This window comes from Trichoplusia ni, chromosome 11 (genome assembly GCF_003590095.1).
Source record: "Trichoplusia ni isolate ovarian cell line Hi5 chromosome 11, tn1, whole genome shotgun sequence".
NCBI classification, from domain to species: domain Eukaryota; kingdom Metazoa; phylum Arthropoda; class Insecta; order Lepidoptera; family Noctuidae; genus Trichoplusia; species Trichoplusia ni.
The window spans coordinates 6,413,145-6,436,028 of record NC_039488.1 but is presented as its reverse complement, the minus strand read 5'-3'; the positions used below and the strand labels follow the sequence as shown (position 1 = coordinate 6,436,028).

Below are 22,884 nucleotides of genomic sequence, written 5' to 3'. Positions count from 1 at the left end.
CACGTTAAATTGTGGGTCCCGGCTGTTATTTATACATCTTTGACAGTCGTTACAGGTAGTCAGAAGCTTGAAAAGTCTGACAACCAGTCTAACTAAGGGGTATCGTGTTGCCCAGGTAACTGGGTTGAGGAGGTTAGATAGGCAGTCGCTCCTTGTGAAACACTGGTACTTAGCTGAATCCGGGTAGACTGGAAGCCGACCCCAACATAGTTGGGAAAAGGATGGAAGGAAGGCCGATGATGATAATTAATCGCGCCGTCGCGCGTCCGCTACGAAGATGGTGTGATGATCGAGTCAAATACGCGGGGCGCAAGTGGCCCAAAATCGCAAAAAAAAGACAGCTCTGGATGAGCAAGAGGGAGTCATTTGCCCAGCAGTGGGATATAATACAGGCTATTTACATTAGGTAAGATTAAATTACATTAGTTAAGTAAAAAAAAGAGTAGAAAATTAACTGAACTTGTATCAGTATTATGGACGGTACCTAATGATAAGTTATGGTATACATTTTTAAAGATTCTGCAGTCTCTCCTATGCATATTAGTTAATTATTTTAAACATTGGGGAAGCATAAAAATAAATTTTATTTTATTTAATAATACTAGTACTTACGTACATGTATATAAATATAGTAACGTATTTACATAAATAGATAGTTTTTATTCCGTTTTTGTGTTCTCGTGAGACCACAAAAACTTCTTTTGCTGTGCCCTAACAGGGTCCATAACATTGTACCTCATTGTAAGCCTCTTTAACATCTTTTGTAACATTATGGAATGCAAATAAATATATGAATATGAATGTGAACCATTTTTGTTTGGCGGGCAACAGCTGGTCTATAATATTGTCACTTGTAAATATTATTTACTTCTGTCTTTTTAACCTAAGTGGGAGAAGGAAGCGTATTGCGTTCACAATCGCATGTTTCACATAAAAACAGTTTGTATTCACTATTCAGAGTCGCAAGTTGTGCTATAGATCAAGTAGTGTATATTTAGCGATTATTATATTGATCATTGATAGTTTTTCGGGTTTATTTCAGTGAAAATTGAAGTATTGAAATGTGATGTTTAATTTTGACCGTAGGTTATTACCGGTGTATCGCACTTCGGGTTTTCTTAAGTTTAAATAGTTTGAGAAAAGCATTTCTGATGATGTTCTTTTTTTATTGTTTTCTAAGTGACAGTGCCGTGAGATGCTCATTTATTAATTAAACGCTGCCACGGTTTACTCACGTGTATTTATCGGCGCGATTGCGCGTGGAATTTCGGACCCAACCGGAGTCCTTAACCACAACTCGCGACCCCGCTGTGTCAGCTCATAATTAAGGACTCTGGTTGTATCATTTCATAATATTATAGCAGTTGTAAAATCAAGATGGAGTACGATACTATGTAAAGTGGTTTCTCTCACACAAATGCGAGATCCTTACTTTGAAAGATAGTCGAAAGCTCGCTTATATGTTCAATTAACTTATTCATTGATAAAAACATTTCTTTTCTTGAAGATTGCCATAATATCGAAGTCGTTTGTTCCTTTTGATTTCCATCAAGAAGATAGCTCAATCTTTGCAGTACTGAATATATTTATTAGTTTTCTTAAAAACATTTCTTTTATACCATTTAAAGAAGGAAGTTTGACAAGTATTTTCATCGTCGCTTAATTGCCTCGCGCATCCAGATATGGGCAAAATTAATTATAGATCGCGTAAGTATTGTATGTCTTTAATTTATGCGCTTTCCACAATAATTGGACGATCGATGTTTTAAATTATAAGTGCTATTGACTCCTATTGTAATTTAGTGTCTACTTGTTTGATTCTTTGTTAGTTTGACGTGCAATATTGTTTTTTAAGAGACTCCCGTTCCCGTACTAGGTAAAAAAAATGTAATAATCGTCGTTTTCTGAAAGAAAATCTTTCTTACACATTTGTTTGTTAGCGTAAAACCCATGTTTTGATAATCTTAATTTTGCTTCTTGTGAAAAACGACTTCCGCACTAAGGGATTTAATAATCTTTGTCTCGCGGGGGGTTTCACAAAAGTTAAGTCATATGTGCAAACGCACCAGACTGGACAAGCATTCGACTGGCCTGTTGGTCTAGTGGTTAGTGACCCCGACTGCTATAGCGAAGGTTGTGGGTTCGAATTCTCAACCAAAACAAATCTTTGTGCGAAGAGCACGATCATTTTGTTCTGTGTCTCGATGTAAGTTATCTACATTATGTATGTGTTAAGAAATAGGTGTTGATCACACAAACCTTGTCCTACCCGAGGATCGAAACTGCGACACGTTGCGCATTGTGGATTTGGCTTGATGATCTTCACCACTCGGGTAGCCGTGCAGTGCAATACTAAGTTTTAAATTCTCAACGTAATACTACATATTATACGTAGTATATCAGACCGTATTTTATCTGAAACCCCTGTTCAATTTGATTGTATATTAATAAATGCTTTCTTCTTCCTCCAGGTCCGGGTTTCATCGAAGAGTTGGACATCGAGGCGTACATGAGCTCGGTGGGAGAAGGCTGCTATGCGCCCCAAACGATCGACCCGCGCCGGACTGGGTGAGAACCTTCTTTGATGATCCCAAGTTTTTATACACTCACTTTCTTGTTTTTGTTTTTCGTTCTAATTGTCAGATGACAATGCTCATCTGGTTTGAAGTTACTCTGAAAATTTCAGCCTGCTTATCGGGAAGTGCCTCAAAATTGTCTTGCAAATATCCAACCGGAACGACAAACAAACAGGAAAGCGAATTGATAACTATAAAAACAGTTGTATCCCTTGAATAGACAGACAGACAGTTAAAATATACACACATGATTTTTTGCCTCTTGCCTCTATTATAACAAAAAATGAAAAGCGGTTAAACAAAAGTTGCTAACTTCAAAAATTTGAAGTACGACTACTATTTTGTTAGGCCTATTTGAACTGGATCTAGAGAACAGTTAACAGTGTCAGAATTCTCAACTAAACCACGTATTTTGAGGTCTAAACCCCGAAAATAAACACTACACTAAAAACCTAGAAACATCTTCAAAAACCGTCTCCACAATATGCAACACCAACTTATTACCTGCAAAATTACAACAAATTTTGCTACATATAAAATGACCCATATTTCAACTGCATTAAGAGCTATTTTGCTTCAATGCTCTTTCTTCAAGAGAAGGTCATAGGCGATTATTGGCGATTAACCTATTAGTCCTTACCTAGATAGGCTAATGACGCACTGCGGAATACGAAACTAGTTGCTTTTAGGAATCAAGAATGAAGATGGATGACGTCATAGAACTACTTTACACTAATAATCCCAGCTTATAAATGTCCCACTGCTGGACAATCTGGGCATAGGCCTCTTGCCGTATAAGAAAGGTTTGAGCATTGGATCACCACGCTAGCTCACTGCGGGTTGAAGATTTCGGATTCCAATTTTTGGTAATCCAAGTTTTCTCTCGTTGTCTTCCTGCGCTGTTTTGTCAGTGATGTAATAGAATAATTAAAAAAGTACATATAACTTTGAAAAAGTGACTTTGCCTGCGTTGGGTTCGAACCTGTACCTCGTGCATACAATTCCATGTATAACGATAAGAACTGCAGGGTATCGGAGACATTAGCTCGTAACTCCTCTAATACCCGAAGACTGCACAAAAATCTTATTAAAAATATTCCTTTCAGTGGTTGTAGGACGTGCGGAGCTAGTTTTAAACTTAATTATAAGGTAATATTCTAACCAAATCTTCCTTTTCCAGGGGCCATCAGCTCCCGGAAAGTCCCCCGGACTCCGGCTCGGAGAACCCCTACAGCCCATCAGAGACACAAGTGCCCCACGCCATCGCCGTCCCACAAACTGTCCTCAGCTCCGACTACATGCTCGTCCACGATCACCTCCCAACCCACGAGATCCTTCAACAAAACGGCGACTACATATACGAGGAACTCAAATCTGACAACATAGACCTGAGGAACAACCTCAATGATGTAGTGGTTCTACCCCAAGATTCCAACATCGTGGAACTTGGTATCAGAACTGTTAGACATGATTTGGGCCTTGGTGATGTCTACTCAAATAGATATACCCAGATGAGAGTCGATATGCCCGAGTTGGAACAGGGCATGATCAACCCCCAACTGGTCGCGTTGGGTCATGAGAACCTGACGCCGGTGTATACCAGTCTTCAGGAACCGAGCAGCAAGAAGAGGAAGCATTCGCAGGATACAAACTCGCAAGTTAAATGTGAGCCTGGTGAGTTTAATGTAATATTTTGTTTCTAAGTTCGTTTTATTGGTCTGATAATTATGTTTCAACTCAAAAACTATAGCAAAATATGTATATAGAAAATTGAAGCATATGCACGATTATTAAACTCTAAAGTAGTTGAAAATTCTTCTATTTTTCAAAATTTTCGTCCTCATTGTTTTTTTTTTATATCTTATGCATGCTTTTAAGATTTTATAGTAGACATACATAAAAATTTATGAAAAGTACTATTACACTCATATGCATGTATCCTTCTGACCATACTCTTCAATTCTTTCTTCGAGAATCAAAAATGACCCCTAAGCACAATACCCTAATTACGTCTCACTATAAAATGCGTCTCAATCTCTATATGCCCTACAAAAGGACGGCAGGATTCAATAGAGAGAGATGTCTTTCTATTAAATTCTGCCGTCTTGAGGAATAATATAATTATGTGCACCCAACAGCAGCGCTATCCCCCGAGAGCTTGCCTCACGCGCCTCGCCCCGCGCCCCCTTCCGTGGACGGCTCGGAGGCCGGTGACGACGCGCCCCTCCAGTGCATCCGGTTCGGACCCTTCCAGCAGAACGTGTGGCACTCGCTCTATGACTGCAATTTGAAGCCGCTGTGAGTACTGGTTTGGTGTTATTTTCAACCAAAAGAAGGTGGTTATCAATTTCACGATATTTTGTTTATTACCTCATGACTTCGGACAGGATGAACGATACTGTTTTTTTATTTGAATTCAGTTGTATGTTTCTGTTGTCATCTAGGATCATGTGATTGTAGTTTATTTATTGACGTTTAAAAAAGGGAAAAACCTCACTGGCAGTAATTGGACAACAATCCATTATCCATCCATTACACATGCCCATAATTGCAACTCCTGCAAACCAGGACCAAAAATTATAACCAACTAAAACTATCCAGCACTTAAGCACGGTGTGTCTCAGGGAAACGATTTACTGTTTTGGAAACCGCATCAAAAGTAATCAGAAGTAGCTTCAAGAGAGTCCTCATTTACATTCACCGTAAATTTTTAGTCACTTTAAGTGAAGGCTCTCTTACAAAAGGCTACAGAAGTTTCCGAAACGCTGGATTTGTCGCATCCAACTTACCTAACGCAACAACAATTCTTCTTCACCAGCCAACCCCCGTCCTACGTCGTCGGCGCCGACAAAGGCTTCAACTTCTCCCAAATAGACGAAGCCTTCGTCTGCCAGAAGAAGAACCACTTCCAAGTGACCTGTCAGATTCAGATGCAGGGCGATCCTCACTACGTCAAGACTGGGGAGGGGTTCAAGAAGATTAATAACTTCTGCTTGCACTTCTATGGGGTCAAGGTAAGAAAGTCAACGGTATTCCTTTCTTTTGTGGCAGGCATCAAAGACGATGGACAATGGCTGAAGAAAAAGTTAATAATGCACTGACCGGTTAAATGATCTCAGATTAGATTTTCGCATACATTTGTCCATAGTAAACATGTACCAGACCATAGTAGACAAGACAATTTGATCGTCTTTGGGGCTTTGTTTTTTATGGCTGGGGAATCCTCATGGATACCTGCTCCCTCGGGGGAGGGAGGAATACTTCATAAATACGTTAGCAACATATCTGCCTTTAAATGATAAAGGGTTCTATTGAGAATTCAGCTTGGTTAATCCAATCAAATAAAAAATCGTTTACTTAAATTAGATCTTTATCAGGCTATAATGTCTCAGTTCGTGATTTTAAATAATTGAAGAAGTATTTTTTCTCTGCAGGCTGAAGATCCAAGTCAAGAAGTGAGAATTGAACAAAGCCAATCGGACAGAACAAAGAAACCCTTTCATCCTGTACCGTGAGTTATTATATTTATACCTTTTATTCTAATGGGGAAACATCAAAAGTCTTCTCTCACTTTGGGTTGAGCGTAAGGGAGTGTCAGAATGTTACTGACTAGGCCTATCCTTTGCCCTTTGTGTAATGTGCCCTGCTGGCACGGCATGCTCCCGTTAACTAAGTTGTAATTTATAGTCCACGGAAGTTATTTTTTAAGGAGGAAGAATTTGGTCTCACGGATTGAAAGTATTTTGATATTTTTACTCTTCATTTCTTATGAAACAATTGACCCAAATCGTTGTGTGAAGTTTTCAAAATTTCTCTACATCATTGGCATCATTGGCCTAGCCTTTTCCCAACTATGTTAGGGTCGGCTACCAGTCTAACCGGTTTCAGCTGAGTACCAGTGTTTTACAAGGAGCGACTGCCTATCTGACCTCCTCAACCCAGTTACCTGGGCGACACGATACCCCTTGGTTAGACTGGTTGTCAGACTTTTCAAGCTTCTGACTACCTGTAACGACTGTCAAAGATGTAAGAATAACAGCCGGGACCCACAATTTAACGTGCCTTCCGAAACACGGAGGAACTCCTTATGACAAAGATGGTCACCCATCTACAAACAAAAAAATCCTTACTTAACCGACAACATTATCACCATTCTAACCTTGAACATCATCCAGAGTGGAACTCCGTCGCGAAGGTGCCAAGGTCACGGTCGGCAGGCTTCACTTCGCCGAGACCACGAACAACAACATGAGGAAGAAGGGCCGTCCCAACCCCGACCAGAGGCACTTCCAGCTGGTCGTGGCGCTCAGGGCTCACGTCGGGCACACGGACTTTATCATAGCTGCCAGTGCGAGCGATAGGATTATAGTTAGGGTGAGTACTGTGGTCAGAAATCGCAATGGATGGAAGTCTGGAAGAAAAAGGGCCTGAACAAAGGCACTTTTTCTTTCAAACTTCCTAGATGGCATCTAAAACAGGCAATATAAAACTAAACATTAGTAATAAAAAAGTGTATAATGTTTAAATTAGTTATTGTAGTAAATTTGTTCTGAATCAGTGTGTGACTTTTTTGCCGGGTTCAGCTGACTGCAGGCATAGCCGTCGTACCTATAGGTCGTAGTTTCGATCTTCGCATAGGACAAGCATTTGTAGGTCCACGAATGCGTATTAGAGCTTTATAATTGTGTGATTACAACGTCTGTCACATCACTGGAACATTATTTTGTATATACTGTGTAGCACGTAAGAAAATTATTAAAGTTACTGGCAATGGCAGAGAAATGTTTGTTAGTTGGTCTTAACACCAACCCTATGATACGGATTTATATTTTATACATTTTTATCATTCACCACCCAGGCATCGAACCCTGGTCAGTTCGAATCGGACTGCTCAGAGAGTTGGTGGCAGCGAGGCGTGTCCGAGAATAGCGTCCACTTCAGCGGCCGCGTCGGGATCAATACGGACAGGCCGGACGAGTCCTGTGTCGTTAATGGTAAGAGAATTATGTACATGTCGGGTTAAACTTGCCCAGTGTTGGGCAAAAGACTTCCCACAGGAAGAAACTTGGCCGAGATGAAGGCATGAAAAAGATGCTTCCAATGATGATATTATAAATAGGCCTTTGGTTACTCGTAAGGTTCAGCGATTCATTCGGGATTAAATTATTATTATTTTGAATTTTACCTCAAACATAACCATAGCCATAGGATTATAATCTTTATTATTTACTAAGTATAATTCAAACTCATTTATTTAAGATCAAAATACTATGATTATTATATTTTACTAACGAATTGACTTTAAACAGTAAGGAGTTGACAAAGCTTGAAATGTCTGTATTCAAGAATTTACAACATTAATATTATAATAATCCAGCCACATGATTATAGACTCTTTATCCCACAAAATAAGGTCCAAATTCCTAGTCTAACATCTAGGTATAATTCCAGGTAATCTAAAAGTGATGGGCCACATCCTCCATCCGTCGGACTCTCGCGCCAAACATAACATTGAAGAGTTAGACTCCGCGCAGCAGCTGAAGAATGTGCAAAGTATCAGAGTTGTCAAGTGAGTATCAGTAGTGACATCTATACGATTATTGATGGAACTGTTGAAGTGTACTAGATTTTGTATAAGGTATTTTTTTAATGGGACTGGCCAGTCACACATGCCTGTCATTGCAACCACTGTAAGCCAGGATCTACAATGAAACCAACGAAAACCACAGAAACACTTAAGTTCGGTGTGTCCAAGGGGGAACAATTATCTGCCCTGGAACCCGCAACGAAATTAATCAGAAATAGTGAAAAGGAGGAAGTAAGAAAAAAATGTTCCACTTCCCTCCATAGCAAACGAGACATGAGAAGAAATAGCTAGTTTTATCAAAGAAAAGAGATTGACAACTGAATAAGGTCTACTCTAAATTGTAAAAAATACAAAAGGTCAACTTTCGTCGTTTCTGTTCCTTTTCCTTTCTAACTCACATAAATGTCTGCCATTACCCCAGATTCAACTACCACCCATCATTCGCGGAACACTCTGGGCTGCTGGGCTACGACCCCTCGCGCCCAACCCCACAGCTGGACACCGGCGTCATCGCGCAGGAGGTCCGCCGCGTCATACCCGAGGCGGTCAAGGAGGCTGGTGACGTCACACTGCCCAACGGAGACACGATTAACAAGTTCTTAGTTGTCAATAAGGTGAGTTACGGACCTCGGTGTAATTTTTTTTCCGTAGAAATTCCGTAACGAAAGACATAACTTAGATTCCATCTATCGAGAAATACCAGAACTTTTAATGACTTTCTGAAATATTACGCTTTAGTTCAGCAACCCGCCTTTAGGTGGCATTGATTGTGTTGGAAAACTAATACTGCATAAATAAAATAAATATATAATTATAATTGCCTAAGCTGATAAAAACAGTATGCAATAGCTTTACCGTCAGTCTCCGAGTGCCACACGTCTTTTTTATATGTATGTAGCCTGTTTTAGTACCCAATGCTGGGCAACACCCCCTCCCCCTTTTCTTCCAATTCGAATATAATTAATAATTATTAACCATACATTCCTCTACCCAGGACCGCATCTTCATGGAGAACCTCGGCGCCGTCAAGGAGCTGTGCAAGGTGACCGGGAAGCTGGAGTCCAGGATCGACCAGCTCGAGAGGTTCAACAACAAACTGTGCAAGATCAATGTGTTACAGCGGCGAGATAGTTCCAGGTCCAGCGCTAGTAACGGTGAGGATATAGATAAGACTAGCTGTTGCCCGTGACTTCGTCCGCGTGGTTAGAAGATATAAGTTTGATTTATATCTGCCCTGCTTTTTCCACATTTTCCATTGTATCTTCGCTCCTATTAGTCGCAGCGTGATGATATACAGCCTAAAACGTTTCTCAAAGAATAGTCTATTCAACACAAAAATAATTTTTCAATTTGAATAAGTTGTTTCTGAGCGTTTAGCGCGGTTAATCAAACAAACTCTTTTGACTTATAGAAGTACTAGCTTTTGCCCGCGACTTCGTTCGCGTGGAACAGTGACTTCCGGCAGATTTTTGGTTTTACTCACATAGTTCCCGATCTCGCGGGATTTTTGAGAAGTTCCCGCTCCCGCAGGATTTTTGGGATAAAAACTATCCTATGTCCTTTCTCGAGTTCCAAACTATGTCTGAACCAAATTTCATCCAAATCGGTTCAGTAGTTTAGGCGTGACGGAAAGACAGATAGACAGAGTTATTATCGCATTTTTAGCATGGGTAGTTTTGCCCGCGACTTCGTCCGTAAATTTACTTTGAGCAGAAAGTTTTTAACCCACTGCAAAAAAAGGAGGAGGTTCTCAATTTGACCGTATTTTTATATGTATATTAAGGCATATCAGTCTCCGTCGCTCCTGCCTCACCTCCTCAGTCTCAGCAGCTCTTCGAGCAGCGTGACGTTCGGTGTCTAAGAGCCGGCGCTCCCGAGCCATCTCTTCGGTTTCAGCAGCTCTCTGAGTAGCGTGACGCTCAGCGTCTAAGAGCCGTCGCTCCTGCCTCACCTCTTCAGTCTCAGCAGCTCTTTGAGCAGCGTGACGCTCGGCGTCTAAAGTCAAACGGGCTTGAGTCTGTTCTTCAGACTCTTGACTTCTTGCAACTCTTTTAGCTCGAGCTCCGCTGGAACTACGTGCTAAATTGGTCTTGCGTTTTCTAGTCATTGAAAAAAATAGTTTAAAAACGAACTTAAACTAAAGAAATATTAAAATCTTTCCGAACTTAAGTTGAAAACTAACTTAAAACTAAAGAATAAAAAAAAACGAACTTATAACAATTTAAAAGAAAGAGATCAAACCTACATCAAACAACGGAACCAATTTAGAATTTACGAAACAGGACCAATCCGCATAAACGACCATACAACCGACAATACAATTTTACCACGACGGTACCGAAGCGCTCGGCCGATACCCAACCAAATGCGTGTAACGAAACCATAGCGCGATCTATTTCGATCCCAACGCCATCTATCGACCATAGTGACAACTCGGATTATTTATCTATACTCCGTTCGGGCATTTTCTTTGTACTAAAAGTAGTATTATATTTTTTATATGTTATTTTATAATTTTTTTCATACCTTTTTACTATTTATTTACTTTTTTCCGATGAATTAAAACAACATGAACCGAACTCGTGTAACGATCGACACCATTGCGCGTAGTACTAATAGAATTATCTATACTCCGTTAGAGCATTTTCTTTGTAGTAAAACTTTTATTATATTAATATTATTTTTTTTACACCTTTTTACTGTTTATTTACATTTTTCTGATGGATTTTCCGATGAATTAAAACAATAACATGAACCGAACACGTGTAATGACACCATTGCGCGATTAACGTCATCTATCTACGGAGCACAGGAACAGCTCGACATTTGACCAATAGATGGCACTATTATATAGTATGTCCGTAATAAATTTTATTTTTTATTTTTATTTTTTGTAATAAAAACTATCCTATGTCCTTTCTCAAGTTTCAAACTATGTCTGTACCAAATTTCACACAAATCGTTTCAGTAGTTTAGGCGTGAAGAAAAGACAGACAGACAGACAGAAAGACAGACAGACAGACAGACAGAGTTACTTTCGCATTTATAATATTAGTTTGGATAGATAAAGTGTTATATTTTTAAAGGGAACAGAAAAGGAAATTGCTTTCAAACAAACAAACTCTTCAGCTTTAAATATTAGTATAGATTAGAATATTCTGTATTGTACACCATGGAATTGCAGCAGTGATTCTTAAAGCACAGTATTAGGGTTATTAAATGATGTAACTGTTTACTCACGCGTTTTTATCGGGATAGCCGTCTTAGTAGCATCAGCTCATGATTAAGGACTCCGGTTGGGTCCGAAACTAGTCGGTTTACCCCGATAAATACGCGTGAGTAAACCGTTACATCATTTTATGATGATCATAGTATAGTCAAGACAATTTGATCGTCCTTGGGGCCTTTATTTTATCCCACTCCCTCGGGAGAGGAAATGTGTAGTGTCAGACTCTTACTGACTAAACCTGAACCGCCGTGCTACGTCATCCGCGTTTTTGTGTCGGTGTATGGCCTGCCACAAATTCAGTAATTTAGAAACAGGTTTTTATTAAGAAAAACTTATACTATTGTGTATTTTAAGTTCCCCTCGTAAGTTTTACCTCCAACTCTATTGAAAGTAATTTGTTTTATAAATTTTGCAATCACTATTTTATATTTTTCCCTTTTTGTTCTAGATTCCCGCTACTCAGCAATGTCAAACTCATCAAAATCTCTGTACAGCGATGGCAACATTTCCATAGACCAGATAAGGGATATAGCGCGCAACATTCGAAAGCACGAGTGCTGCCATAAACTAAGCCACAACTCCCCGAAATACACGCGAAAGCAGTGCAAAAACTGTCACGGGAACTACTCAAAATACGGCAAATATTATAACTATAATAAAACTTGTGTGAGGTATCATTCAAGTAAATTGGAGAAATCGGAAAATGTCGAAAATCCAACTTATACAGATTCGAATATTCAGAAATATCCCGATGACAGTTTTGACAGCACTTTGACAAAGAAAAAAGACACTTGTCTATGGCTGAAGAGTGACGATAATTTTACATATGGCAACTCTAAATTGGGATTCTGCTGTAGGAAAGACTACGGGGATACCAGCAGCGAATTGATATCGAATAAGTTTTTGCAAATCGTGATTACGATTTTAATATTTATTATGGCTGTTTGGTAAGTGTTCTTATTTTATTTCTGTAAGAAACGAAATTAAGTAGGATGTATATAATAAGGATGATGTCTAGGAATAAAAAGTAAAAATCTATTTGGACCCTCAGTTAGATTATTAAAAAATATAACACGTATTTTTGCCTTTTTCTAAAAGAAAATTGCTTTAAAGTTTAGGACAAGCTCTCTTGCTTGTGACGTAACGATTAAGTAAAATTAATACACAATCGTGACGTCACTCGTAAGTTGCCGCTCACTATAGCTTGACAATTACGTTTCAGTCACAAAAAGAAAATGAAATACATGTAATACCATATTTTGCGCTACAACAAAAAAATATGCTGCAAAACAAACCAAAAAATATGCATTTATTTAATGTACAAAGTAGCCTTTTTTTAATGTCAAAATATCATTTACATAGACAGCTCCCTGTATCGCCCTTCACCAAAGATTTACAAGATGTAGGAATAACAGCGTGGACCCACAATTTAACGTGCCTTCCGAAACACGGAGGAACTCGTTATGGCAAAGATGGTCATTTACGGACCAACCGCGTCAAGTATTTCTTAACCTGACCGATTCACTTAGCCACAAATAAAATAAGTATTAGTATCAACCATTCTGACCACCCATCTTTTTCCTAGCCTCGTAGTCATGTCAGCCCTATACTTCCGAGAGCACCAGGAGTTGATATCGATGAAGGAGATCCGGCAACACGACAAGATGACCTCTCCTCTGTACGGCAAACTTAACAATGAACCCTACACACATAGGACTCCACCCGACTTGAATCAAATACAGGTAACATGGTTTTATTAATCCTTTTGACCTAGACTGGCCTGTTGGTCTAGTGGTTAGTGACCCTGACTGCTATACTGGAGTTCATGGGTTCGATTCCCACCCAGGACAAATGTTTGTGTGATGAGCACGAACCCCGGTCGGGTCAATGTAAAAATTCACATTTCTACATTGTCTCGGGTCTGGGTGTTTGTGGTACCTTCGTTGTAGCTGAATTACGTAACACAAGTGCTTTAGCAACTTACTTTGGGTTCAAAATAATGTATGTGATGTTCTCCGCGTTTATTTATATTTATTTATTTAATTATTTCAGAACTTAAAATCATCTCAACACACAGCTTCAAAGAAAACACCTAAAGGTTTGTTAAATCATGAAAACTTATATTTCATCAAATCTGTTATAGTATACATATTGTCATTATGATCATCATCAATGTCACCTTAATAACCCACTGCTGGGCATGGCCCTCTTTATTTTTGTCATTTGACGGGTCTGTTGGTCTAATAGTTAGTGACCCTGACTGCTATACCGGAGGTCGTGGGTTCGATTCCCGCCCAGGACAAATGTTGTGTGTTGAGCATGATCATTTGTTCTGGTGTCTGAGTGTAATTTATCCATAATATGTATGTATTTAGAAGTATATAAGTAAGTTTATCAGTTGTTTGGTTAGCATAACACAAGCTCTGCTTAGCTTGGGATCAGATAACCGTGTGTGAGTTGTCCCAGGATTTATTATATTATATTTGTATTTACAATGTGTAAATATAAATTTAGCATTATGTATAGTCGTTCCGTCTTAGATCTTTTTCTAATTAAAATTAATCCGGTAGCAAGATGGGTCGACTGTATGTCTTCTGGACGAGCCTGGTACAGGACCGTAGGGAGTTACACACGAAGAGGGGGGAGGCCTATACCCAGCAGTGGGATGACAAAAGAAATCTCACGTGTATATATGTTGTTACAGAGAAAGGCCCGCACAAAACGACCCAAGAGTACATAACCACGGCGCCGACTGAGTCGCCACACACCAACCCCACGTCACCACATCCCACCAAGAACTACGGCAGCAATCTTATCAGTAAGTCTTTTAAAACAATTATTTATTTAACAAGATTTTTGTATCCTTCTAATATTATAAATGGGAAAGGTTTTATGTGTGGATGTATTTTTAGCCGAGTGGTTGAGGTCACCGCACCAAACCCACTCTGCGCGAAGTATCGCGGGTTCGATCCCCGCGTAGGACAAGCATTTGTGTGATCCACCAATGCTTGATCTGAGTCTGGGTGACATAAGGATTAAATTACTTAATGCGGGAGATGTTGTTTTTTTTTTAAATATAATTTTTATAATTGTTTTTCTTTTCCCTCGCAGACTCAGTAACGACTCTACAGTCCCTGCAGACCGAGAGGCCGATATCTGTGACTCGTATCGTTGACGTCATCGGCGGCGGATGCTCCTTCGCCGTCAACACCAACAACGAGCTGGATCCAGAGTGCCAGGTCAGTTGTTACTCAATAACGGTTTACTTACTAGTATTAATCGGGATTTCCCGACTAGTTTCGGACAAACCCGGAGTCCTTAATCATGAACTGACGCGACGGCGGGCGAGTCTACTACACAACATCTTTTTCTCATCCGCATAAATTCTTAGACTTTATTAAGTCTAGCAGTTTCATTTTATATTGTTAGTAGCTGTCCCAGCCAACTTGTTTTGCCTTAAGAATTATTTCTAGTTGTATGTACTTTTTAATGCCACATTATAAAAAAATAAAAACAAAAAATTTCGTCCGAAAAATAAAATATATTTTTTTAGTGTGAGCAACCCTTAACACTTAGGGGTATGAAAAATAGATGTTAGTCGATCCTCAGACCTATTGAAAACGCATATAAAATTTGGTAAAAATCTGTTAAGCCGTTTCGGAGGAGTACGGTAACTAACATCGTGACACGGGAATTTTATATATTAGATAATAAATTCTGACGTCAACCCATGTTTAAGGACTCCGGTTGGGTCTGAAACCAGTCGGGCGATCCCGATGGAGAGGCATAATCATGACGAAAAAAAAACACTAAAGACATGATAATATACAGTTTTATACTCCATTTGTAAAAATGGCAAAAAATCATGGTCTGTATTTTTATACAATCACTTATTAAATATTTGATTCGGTAATCATTTTTCGATAGTCATAGGTTGACAACTCGTAACCCACATTTTTGCACAAAATGAAAATTTGCACAAAATGTTGATGTAATAACATCAATTTTTTTGAAATTAATTAACTAATCTATCTAAAAAAAATTCTTTCTTAAAATTTGATACATTGCATTTACGTGTTATCAATCTTTGAACATCGTTTTGTTGTTTTTAGTTGCGTTTTATTAAAAAAACTGAGTTTTTATCAAAAAGAGCATACCATATACTCGAATTTTGTTTCTGTAAGGATAGCTTTAAGAGTTTTTAATAAACAAATACCCAAAATTGTTTTAACAAATGGTGTTTAGGAAATATAACAGTCTAAGTGTTAAACTATTGAAATGTTTGCACGCTGCTTCGGAAGGATATCATAAGGATAATGGAATGGATCAGATCACTTTTGGTAAGATATTATATAGGTACACAACTATATATTGTTAAATGATTCTATATCACTGCATCTTTAATCAATACAATTCAATCATGTTGTACAACGATAAGGAATAAAAATACAATAAAGTAATTTGTTAAGTAATTTTTAACCGATGGCCTTGCGGTTCTATTCGGATTTGTGAGCACGAGGTGCTGGTTCGATCCCAATGCAGACAAAGTACCAATGTGACTTTTAAATGTTTCCAAGACAAAACAGTGATAGAAAACATCGTTAGGAAACCTAGATTAAAAATATTTAAATCTAAGATCTCCAACCCGTAGTTAGCTAGCGTGGTGATCAATAATCAAAACCTTCTCTATACGAGTGCCCAGCTGTGGGATGTATATAGGCTGATATTAAAATATATATTTTTAAACCATTACTTTAAAAAAGCTTGTGGAGGCAAGACAGCGCTCTACGCGGCATTCCGCTGCCTCTGTCTTTCACAACACCCGTCTTATTCGATAAATAGTTGCTACTTAGGAGATAATACTATAAGGACTTCTGTAACCATTTCCATTATAAATAATCCAAAATTATTTCCCATTTTCAGTCCCCCTGCGGCCTAGACCCCCCTCAGACCTACGACAACCAAGAACCGATAGAAAGACCGAAACCGGACAAAGACAACAACGAGACCTTCACGAAACCTCTAGAGCCTCTAGCCAGAGACAAACAACCAAACATACCGCCATTACCAGATAAAAATAACACAGACACACAAAAAGATAGACAGACAGACTCTGATGATAGATTACGAAGCAACGACTCTTACAAACAGAACCAAGATATTATAGCAGCTGAGTCCAATCATTTGTACGCGAAGAATGCGACGGAGAATGGAAGCAGGATGAAAAGAGAGGTCCGAGGCAAGAGGGAGACAAGGGAAGAACTGAAAAGCAGTTCTGAGGAGATGATTCTGAATGAGTCGCCTGAAAGTATTGGGCCTTATGGTGAGTAATTATTAATTATGTACTTGTTAATGATATTATATTTTAGATTTAATGATATTATAGGGTATTTGACTTGAATAAATCTTAGTAGTCTGTCAAAAGGTCCAAAAAATGTTGAATACGTATTTTTTTTTTTCGTTTTATCACCTCATTATGTGATAAAGATCTAAGCACTTAAGATTATGAAATATACGGTAGAGGGGGTTAATAACATAACTTGCTAGTTAAGGTGTACTAGTAAGTGACGTCACACAAGATTCAAAAATCTCTGTTATCAAGAAATTTTAATTTGATCATTATGCAATTAGGTATTTGATTACTTCGCGTGAAGAATTGATTAAAATCGAGGTTAAGCAACTGTTAGTAAGACCACAAATTCCTCACTATCCCTGGTTCAAACAAATTGATTAAGAAAAATGTCTATACAGGGTGTCCCAAAACTCATCGATAATCTAAGACCGTATGAAAGGCCAAGTGATGACAGATCAGTAAAAAAAATTCCATATCACTCAGCGATAAGAGACATTTAAAAAGTTGAAATTCGACATCCCACGTCGATGTAACAATTTCGCTGTTTTTTTTAATTTCGGGATCTTCATTAACTATGCAATTAATCGCAACTATAAATTAATGCAATGAAAAAAAATTGTCTCGTATCGCAGAACTGAGTGATATGGATTTTTTTTTATTTTTTCCCCTGATCTGTTATCACTTGGCCTTTCATCCGATCTAAGATTATCGTTGAGTTTTGGGACACCCTGTATAAGTCGCTCTAATAAATACTCTTCTCTAAAATTCTATACAGGGTGTCCCAAAACTCAACGATAATCTGAGACCGGATGAAAGGCCAAGTGATAACAGATCGGGGAAAAAAAATCTGTTTCTATGTTTTGAAAAAAAAAAAAAAAACAATTTTTTTTCATTGCATTAATTTATAGTTTCGAATAATAGAATCGTTAATGAAGATCCCGGAATTAAAATACTCACAGCGAAATTGTCATATTGGTGATCACAGGACTTAAAAATGCGACGAGGGATGTCGAATTTCAACTTTTTAAATGTCTCTTATCGCTGAACTGAGTGATATGGTTTTTTTTTTATATTTTTCCCTGATCTGTTATCACTTGGCCTTTCATCCGGTCTCAGATTATCGTTGAGTTTTGGGACACCCTGTATATGTTGTACATATTGCACCTAACTACTAGCTATTTACCTTACAGAATGCGACACAGTACGAGTGGGCATATCTAGCAAGTCGATAATAAACTCGTCGTTATTCAGCGAGTACGTTTGTGCTAACGCCGTCCACAACTTCACTTATACAGTGCCGCTGTCGCTCTGCCTCAGTCATAAACATGTGGATTTGACTTTCAGGTGAGAAATAACTTAATATTTAAAACGCAATTTATGAAAAAGGAGGTTTTTAATTCGTACATAGCGAGCAATACGGTTTTACAAAGGGACGTTCAACTACCGACGCGGGTGTAGCTTTACTGAAACACATCTACGACGCTTGGGAAAGCTCTCAGAATGCTATTGGCGTTTTCTGTGACCTCTCAAAGGCGTTCGATTGCGTCCGGCATGACACACTGTTATGCAAACTCAAACATTACGGTGTCAAAAATAAATCACTGGATTTAATTAATTCCTATTTGAGTGATAGGGTCCAATGTGTAGATGTCAATGGTAGCAAGTCCACCGGACTACCTGTGAAACTAGGGGTACCCCAGGGTTCAATACTCGGCCCATTTTTGTTTCTAGTTTATATTAATGACTTACCATTCTTTTTAAAAGGCATGTGTGACGTTGTGCTGTTTGCAGACGACACTTCTTTAATATTTAAAGTCAACAGAAATAGAAATGATTTTAATGAAATAAATAATACACTCACTCGCGTCACACATTGGTTTTCAATTAACAATTTAGTATTAAATGCCAAGAAAACCAAATGTATTAAATTCGCGACGCCTAATGTTAAGAATCTTGGGCCGAATATTGTTATAAATAATGAAGTGCTAGAAACTGTAGAATCAACGGTTTTTCTCGGTGTTACGGTTGATGCAAAACTAAAGTGGTCGGCGCATATTGCATACCTAGCGAATAAACTCAGCTCTGCCGCTTACGCAGTTAGAAAAGTTAGGCAGATTACTGACGTGGTCACAGCTCGTCTTGTTTATTTCAGCTACTTCCACAGCGTTATGTCCTATAGCATACTTCTGTGGGGTAAGGCGGCTGATATCGAAGCGATATTCGTCTTACAAAAGCGAGCTGTCAGATCCATTTATCAGCTAGGCTCTAGAGTTTCTCTTAGGGAGCGGTTTAAAGAGATAGGCATTTTAACTGTAGCATCCCAATTTATTTTAGATAATATACTATGGATACGACAAAATCTTCACTTATACCATAAAAAGAGTGATATACATAGTATAAATACACGGAACAAACATAAGCTAATTGGTACATCGCACCGTTTACATAGGGTACACAACTCATTTGTAGGGCTTAGTGTTCGCCTCTACAATAAACTACCTCCTAGTTTATTGGAATTGCCATTCAACTCGTTTAAATCAACGGTTAAAGATAAACTATGCAAGAAGGCTTACTATACAATAAATGATTACTTGAATGATAAAAATAGTTGGTCGCCGTGATTAACACAGGACGGTTTTAGTGTGGATTAATGTATGACGTGTTATTACGATTATTATGTTATTTGATAGGCATACTTTATGTATGTAACATTGTGTTACCTATTTTGTTTTATTTTTAGTATGATTATACGCATAAACGTATATGTTCTTTATTAGAAATTTTGACATGTATAATTTTATTAATTATAAGATTGAATGACGTAGCAATTTATGCCGCCTCCGTGTTCGGGGCTGTGCCAGGTAAATCAACGTTTGGGGTATTTCTTTCTTTGAGTTTTATTTTATTAGCCGGCAGCAGATACGTCATGCTCCCTTAGTCGTCACTGCCTGCGGTGGCGTCTTGGGTCGGGTCACCTCCTTCCCTCAAATATGGCGAGGGAGGTGATGGCTGACCCTTGCGTCATACTCGTGAACGGGTGCTGCTTGCGGTGGCTGGTCGGTCTGCTGACCTTGGCCGAATAGTTGACAGTTTAAGTTCATAGTGGCTTAGGTACCATGACCTCAAATTTTTGTTTATTTGGCACGGCACCTACACACTTATTTTGATATATTTTTTAATAATTATATTGTAAATGGAAAGACAGCGTGCTGCTGGGGAGTTTGTTGCGCCGTTTCTTCTCTCACAGCAAAAGCACTTAGGAAGCGGTGACGGGTGGGCAAAACTGGGTGCTGTCAATGTAATTTGACCTTCAAAAAGTGCTACTTAGTAGCCTAATTTGAATAAATGACTTTTGATTTTGATTTTGATTTTGTGTGTTTGTTTTTTTTTATGTTAGTTACCTCAAGACTTTGAACTGGATTTTTCGATTTTTTTATTCATTCTTTATTTTACGTGAAATAGCCGTCTTTTGATAAAGCTTAATCAAGTTTAGAACAGTAGTTATTTATTTAAATTCTGTTATATATTTTTTGTTTCAATTTAAATGAATCCTCCCAATTTGGGATGAAAACGGGGTTTCAAGTTCTCCTCAATAAAAACCACCCATGTTTCTTCTTTTGCGCGGTAACCCTTTTAGAAATACTCTGAACCAAAAAGTCGGAAAAACTTAGCATGAATCAGCCATCAAAAATAGGTCTCATTTTCATAAAATTGGCATGGTACGGGAGAGCAAAAGATGTTTTTCAGAAAAGGCAATTACGTTTTTCAAGTTACAAACAAAATATGTCCAAAAAACATTTTCAAAAACAACAAAAACTTACAAAACAACCCTTCAAACCAACCCACAGATCATTAAAACTGAAAGAGTTCCGCCTCTGCGACCTCCAATGTAACTACGACTCGTCCAAGTCCTGTCAGTCGAGCAAGGACCTGCCGAAGCCGGCCCTCACAGATGACACCTACACCATCAAGATGGCGCTGGAGTGCAACGTCGATAGGTACCTGAGGGTCCGCGCCAGCTTCCTGCCTCTCAAGATGATGTTCCCGAATAAGGTCAGTCTTTAACTGCACAGTCCCAAATGCATCTAGTCTAAACGGAATATTGTAGCGTTTTATAAGTGTCTAGAAAATGGCCTATTTGAAAAAAAACTTTTGGGTTTTAAGTGCACAGATAGCTGAATGGTTGAAGACACCAAGCAAAACTCACAGAGCGCGACATGTCGCAGGTTCGATCCCCGCGTTGGTTTGTTTGTTGTCTTGAGTCTAGAGTGTCTTTGTGCATATGACTTTAATGTTTGTAAAACCCCCATGGCGCGCGGATTATCGTCGGTTCGATCCCCGTGTACGACAAGAAACTGCATTTATCGCACAAAAACGGTGTATCCGAGCTATCTGTAATCTACAAAGAACGGACAGTTGTAAACCACATTTTAAAAACCTAAAAATATTAACCCTACCCTCCATGTACATCTACGAAATTGGCCTTTTTGTTAGACGCAATCTGTCTAAGTTTGCGCAAGTAAGCAGCCTACGCAGAGCCGATAAATTACATTTGGTTCCAAACAAAACCGCTCTGTTTCAGAAAAGCACATTTGCAATGGCTCCAAAATTATACAATAAAATCCCAAAATGTGTCAAATCAGCAGATAATATTAATATTTTTAAAAAAAGGTTGTTTATATTTCTGATAGATAAGGCATATTACTCTATTCAAGAATTCCTAAATGATAAAAATATAAATTGATAATAATGTATGTATTTAATTAATTCTTTTAAATGACTGTATTATAACTATGTATTATGTTTTGACTGACTGCAATGGTATAATGTAATGTAATGTAAACTTATTTAATTATCTGATAACAATATCTATGTTATAACTACTTTAATTTTATGATATTAATTGAATTTATATTTATGATCAAATTAACTATTTGTACACCATCAAGTGGTAGGACATGGAGATCAAAATGTATTTTTTCTGTAACATCTATTGTAACCTATGTTCACAAATAAATAAATTGAATTGAATTGAATTGACAAGCATTTGCGTGATCCACGAATGCCTGTTCTGAGTCTGGGTGTCTTTGTGCATGTGAATTGAATGTGTGTGAAACCCAAGCGACGCAATTATTGAAATCCTTGGTGCGGGATATGTAAATAAACACAATATTTGAACATTTAATTACTTCATAATAAACTAATTAATTTCCTTTCCAGGACCTTTGTTATCCGATGCAGGAGCACAAACAACCATTCTTAGAATACAACATACGGATATACAGAGATTGTCACAACTAAATACATAAATACTATATACATTCATATATTATATGTACAACTTGCTGATACATGTTTAAATAACTTTAATAATTGACTATGAACTATATTTGACAGTTGTTAATGTGATGAAATAGCTACGACTAACTTATAGCCCTATTTTCAGTTTCTCACAAAGTCTAACCACACTTATATTATTGTTATTAATTGAGAACGCATCCATGTTTATTTCTTTTGGTTGGTACAATTGGGATGATGACTGAAAATCATCATCATTCCTAGTACTTTGGCCATTATATTGGCAACATTTATTTTTTCCTCTTTTTAAACTACCCACGATAAAAGAAGAAAACTCTTTATTGTGGACATTATAAGTTCTTACGTTTTATTCTCGCCGAATCCATCTATAAATGTATTGCAGTCGAAAGCAACGGCCTAACATCGGTTAATTAATGGTCACCTATCTACAAATCAACCGCAGCAAGCGTGACTTAACCTATGTTCAAGCTAGTATTGAAATATTAAACATGTATCAATAAGAAATAAAACTCATAAAAAATAAATAATTGAAGATTCATCAAAGGAAAGTCCAAAATAATAATGTTTACAGAAAAAATAATAGTAATATATTATTAGTATGTATTTTTAAGTATTTTAGTACTATTAAATAAAAAGTAAAAACTTATTGTAATAATATACATTCCATAAGTGCAATTATCTAAATATCCGTCCTTTTCATTATCTCAAATAAAAATATAATTTCATGTATTTGCCAAAATGGCAAAAAAAAAAACAATAAATTGTGTATCGAAATTATGATACACTTATAATTTATTATATTGTTCACAATGATTATTTA

General features: G+C 37.9%; 1 protein-coding gene across 2 annotated transcripts in view; it reads left to right on the top strand.

Moving 5' to 3' along the window:
* LOC113498623 overlaps positions 1–22,603 on the top strand; it is a 57,846-nt gene extending 35,243 nt beyond the window's left edge. The window contains exons 2-20 of one of the 2 annotated variants that reach the window (XM_026878704.1): positions 2,472–2,568; positions 3,757–4,250; positions 4,718–4,874; positions 5,395–5,590; positions 6,011–6,087; positions 6,752–6,950; positions 7,435–7,570; positions 8,028–8,145; positions 8,585–8,777; positions 9,158–9,317; positions 11,841–12,339; positions 12,978–13,134; positions 13,445–13,490; positions 14,097–14,210; positions 14,504–14,631; positions 16,316–16,715; positions 17,936–18,089; positions 20,594–20,798; positions 21,966–22,603. In XM_026878704.1, the coding sequence (XP_026734505.1) occupies positions 2,472–2,568; positions 3,757–4,250; positions 4,718–4,874; positions 5,395–5,590; positions 6,011–6,087; positions 6,752–6,950; positions 7,435–7,570; positions 8,028–8,145; positions 8,585–8,777; positions 9,158–9,317; positions 11,841–12,339; positions 12,978–13,134; positions 13,445–13,490; positions 14,097–14,210; positions 14,504–14,631; positions 16,316–16,715; positions 17,936–18,089; positions 20,594–20,798; positions 21,966–22,046 (3,611 nt within the window). In that variant the 3' untranslated portion in view covers positions 22,047–22,603. Of the gene's footprint in view, positions 1–2,471; positions 2,569–3,756; positions 4,251–4,714; positions 4,875–5,394; positions 5,591–6,010; positions 6,088–6,751; positions 6,951–7,434; positions 7,571–8,027; positions 8,146–8,584; positions 8,778–9,157; positions 9,318–11,840; positions 12,340–12,977; positions 13,135–13,444; positions 13,491–14,096; positions 14,211–14,503; positions 14,632–16,315; positions 16,716–17,935; positions 18,090–20,593; positions 20,799–21,965 lie in introns of both variants that reach the window. The other variant, XM_026878703.1, reaches the window with a different exon arrangement.
* The last annotated feature ends 281 nt before the right edge of the window (positions 22,604–22,884 follow it).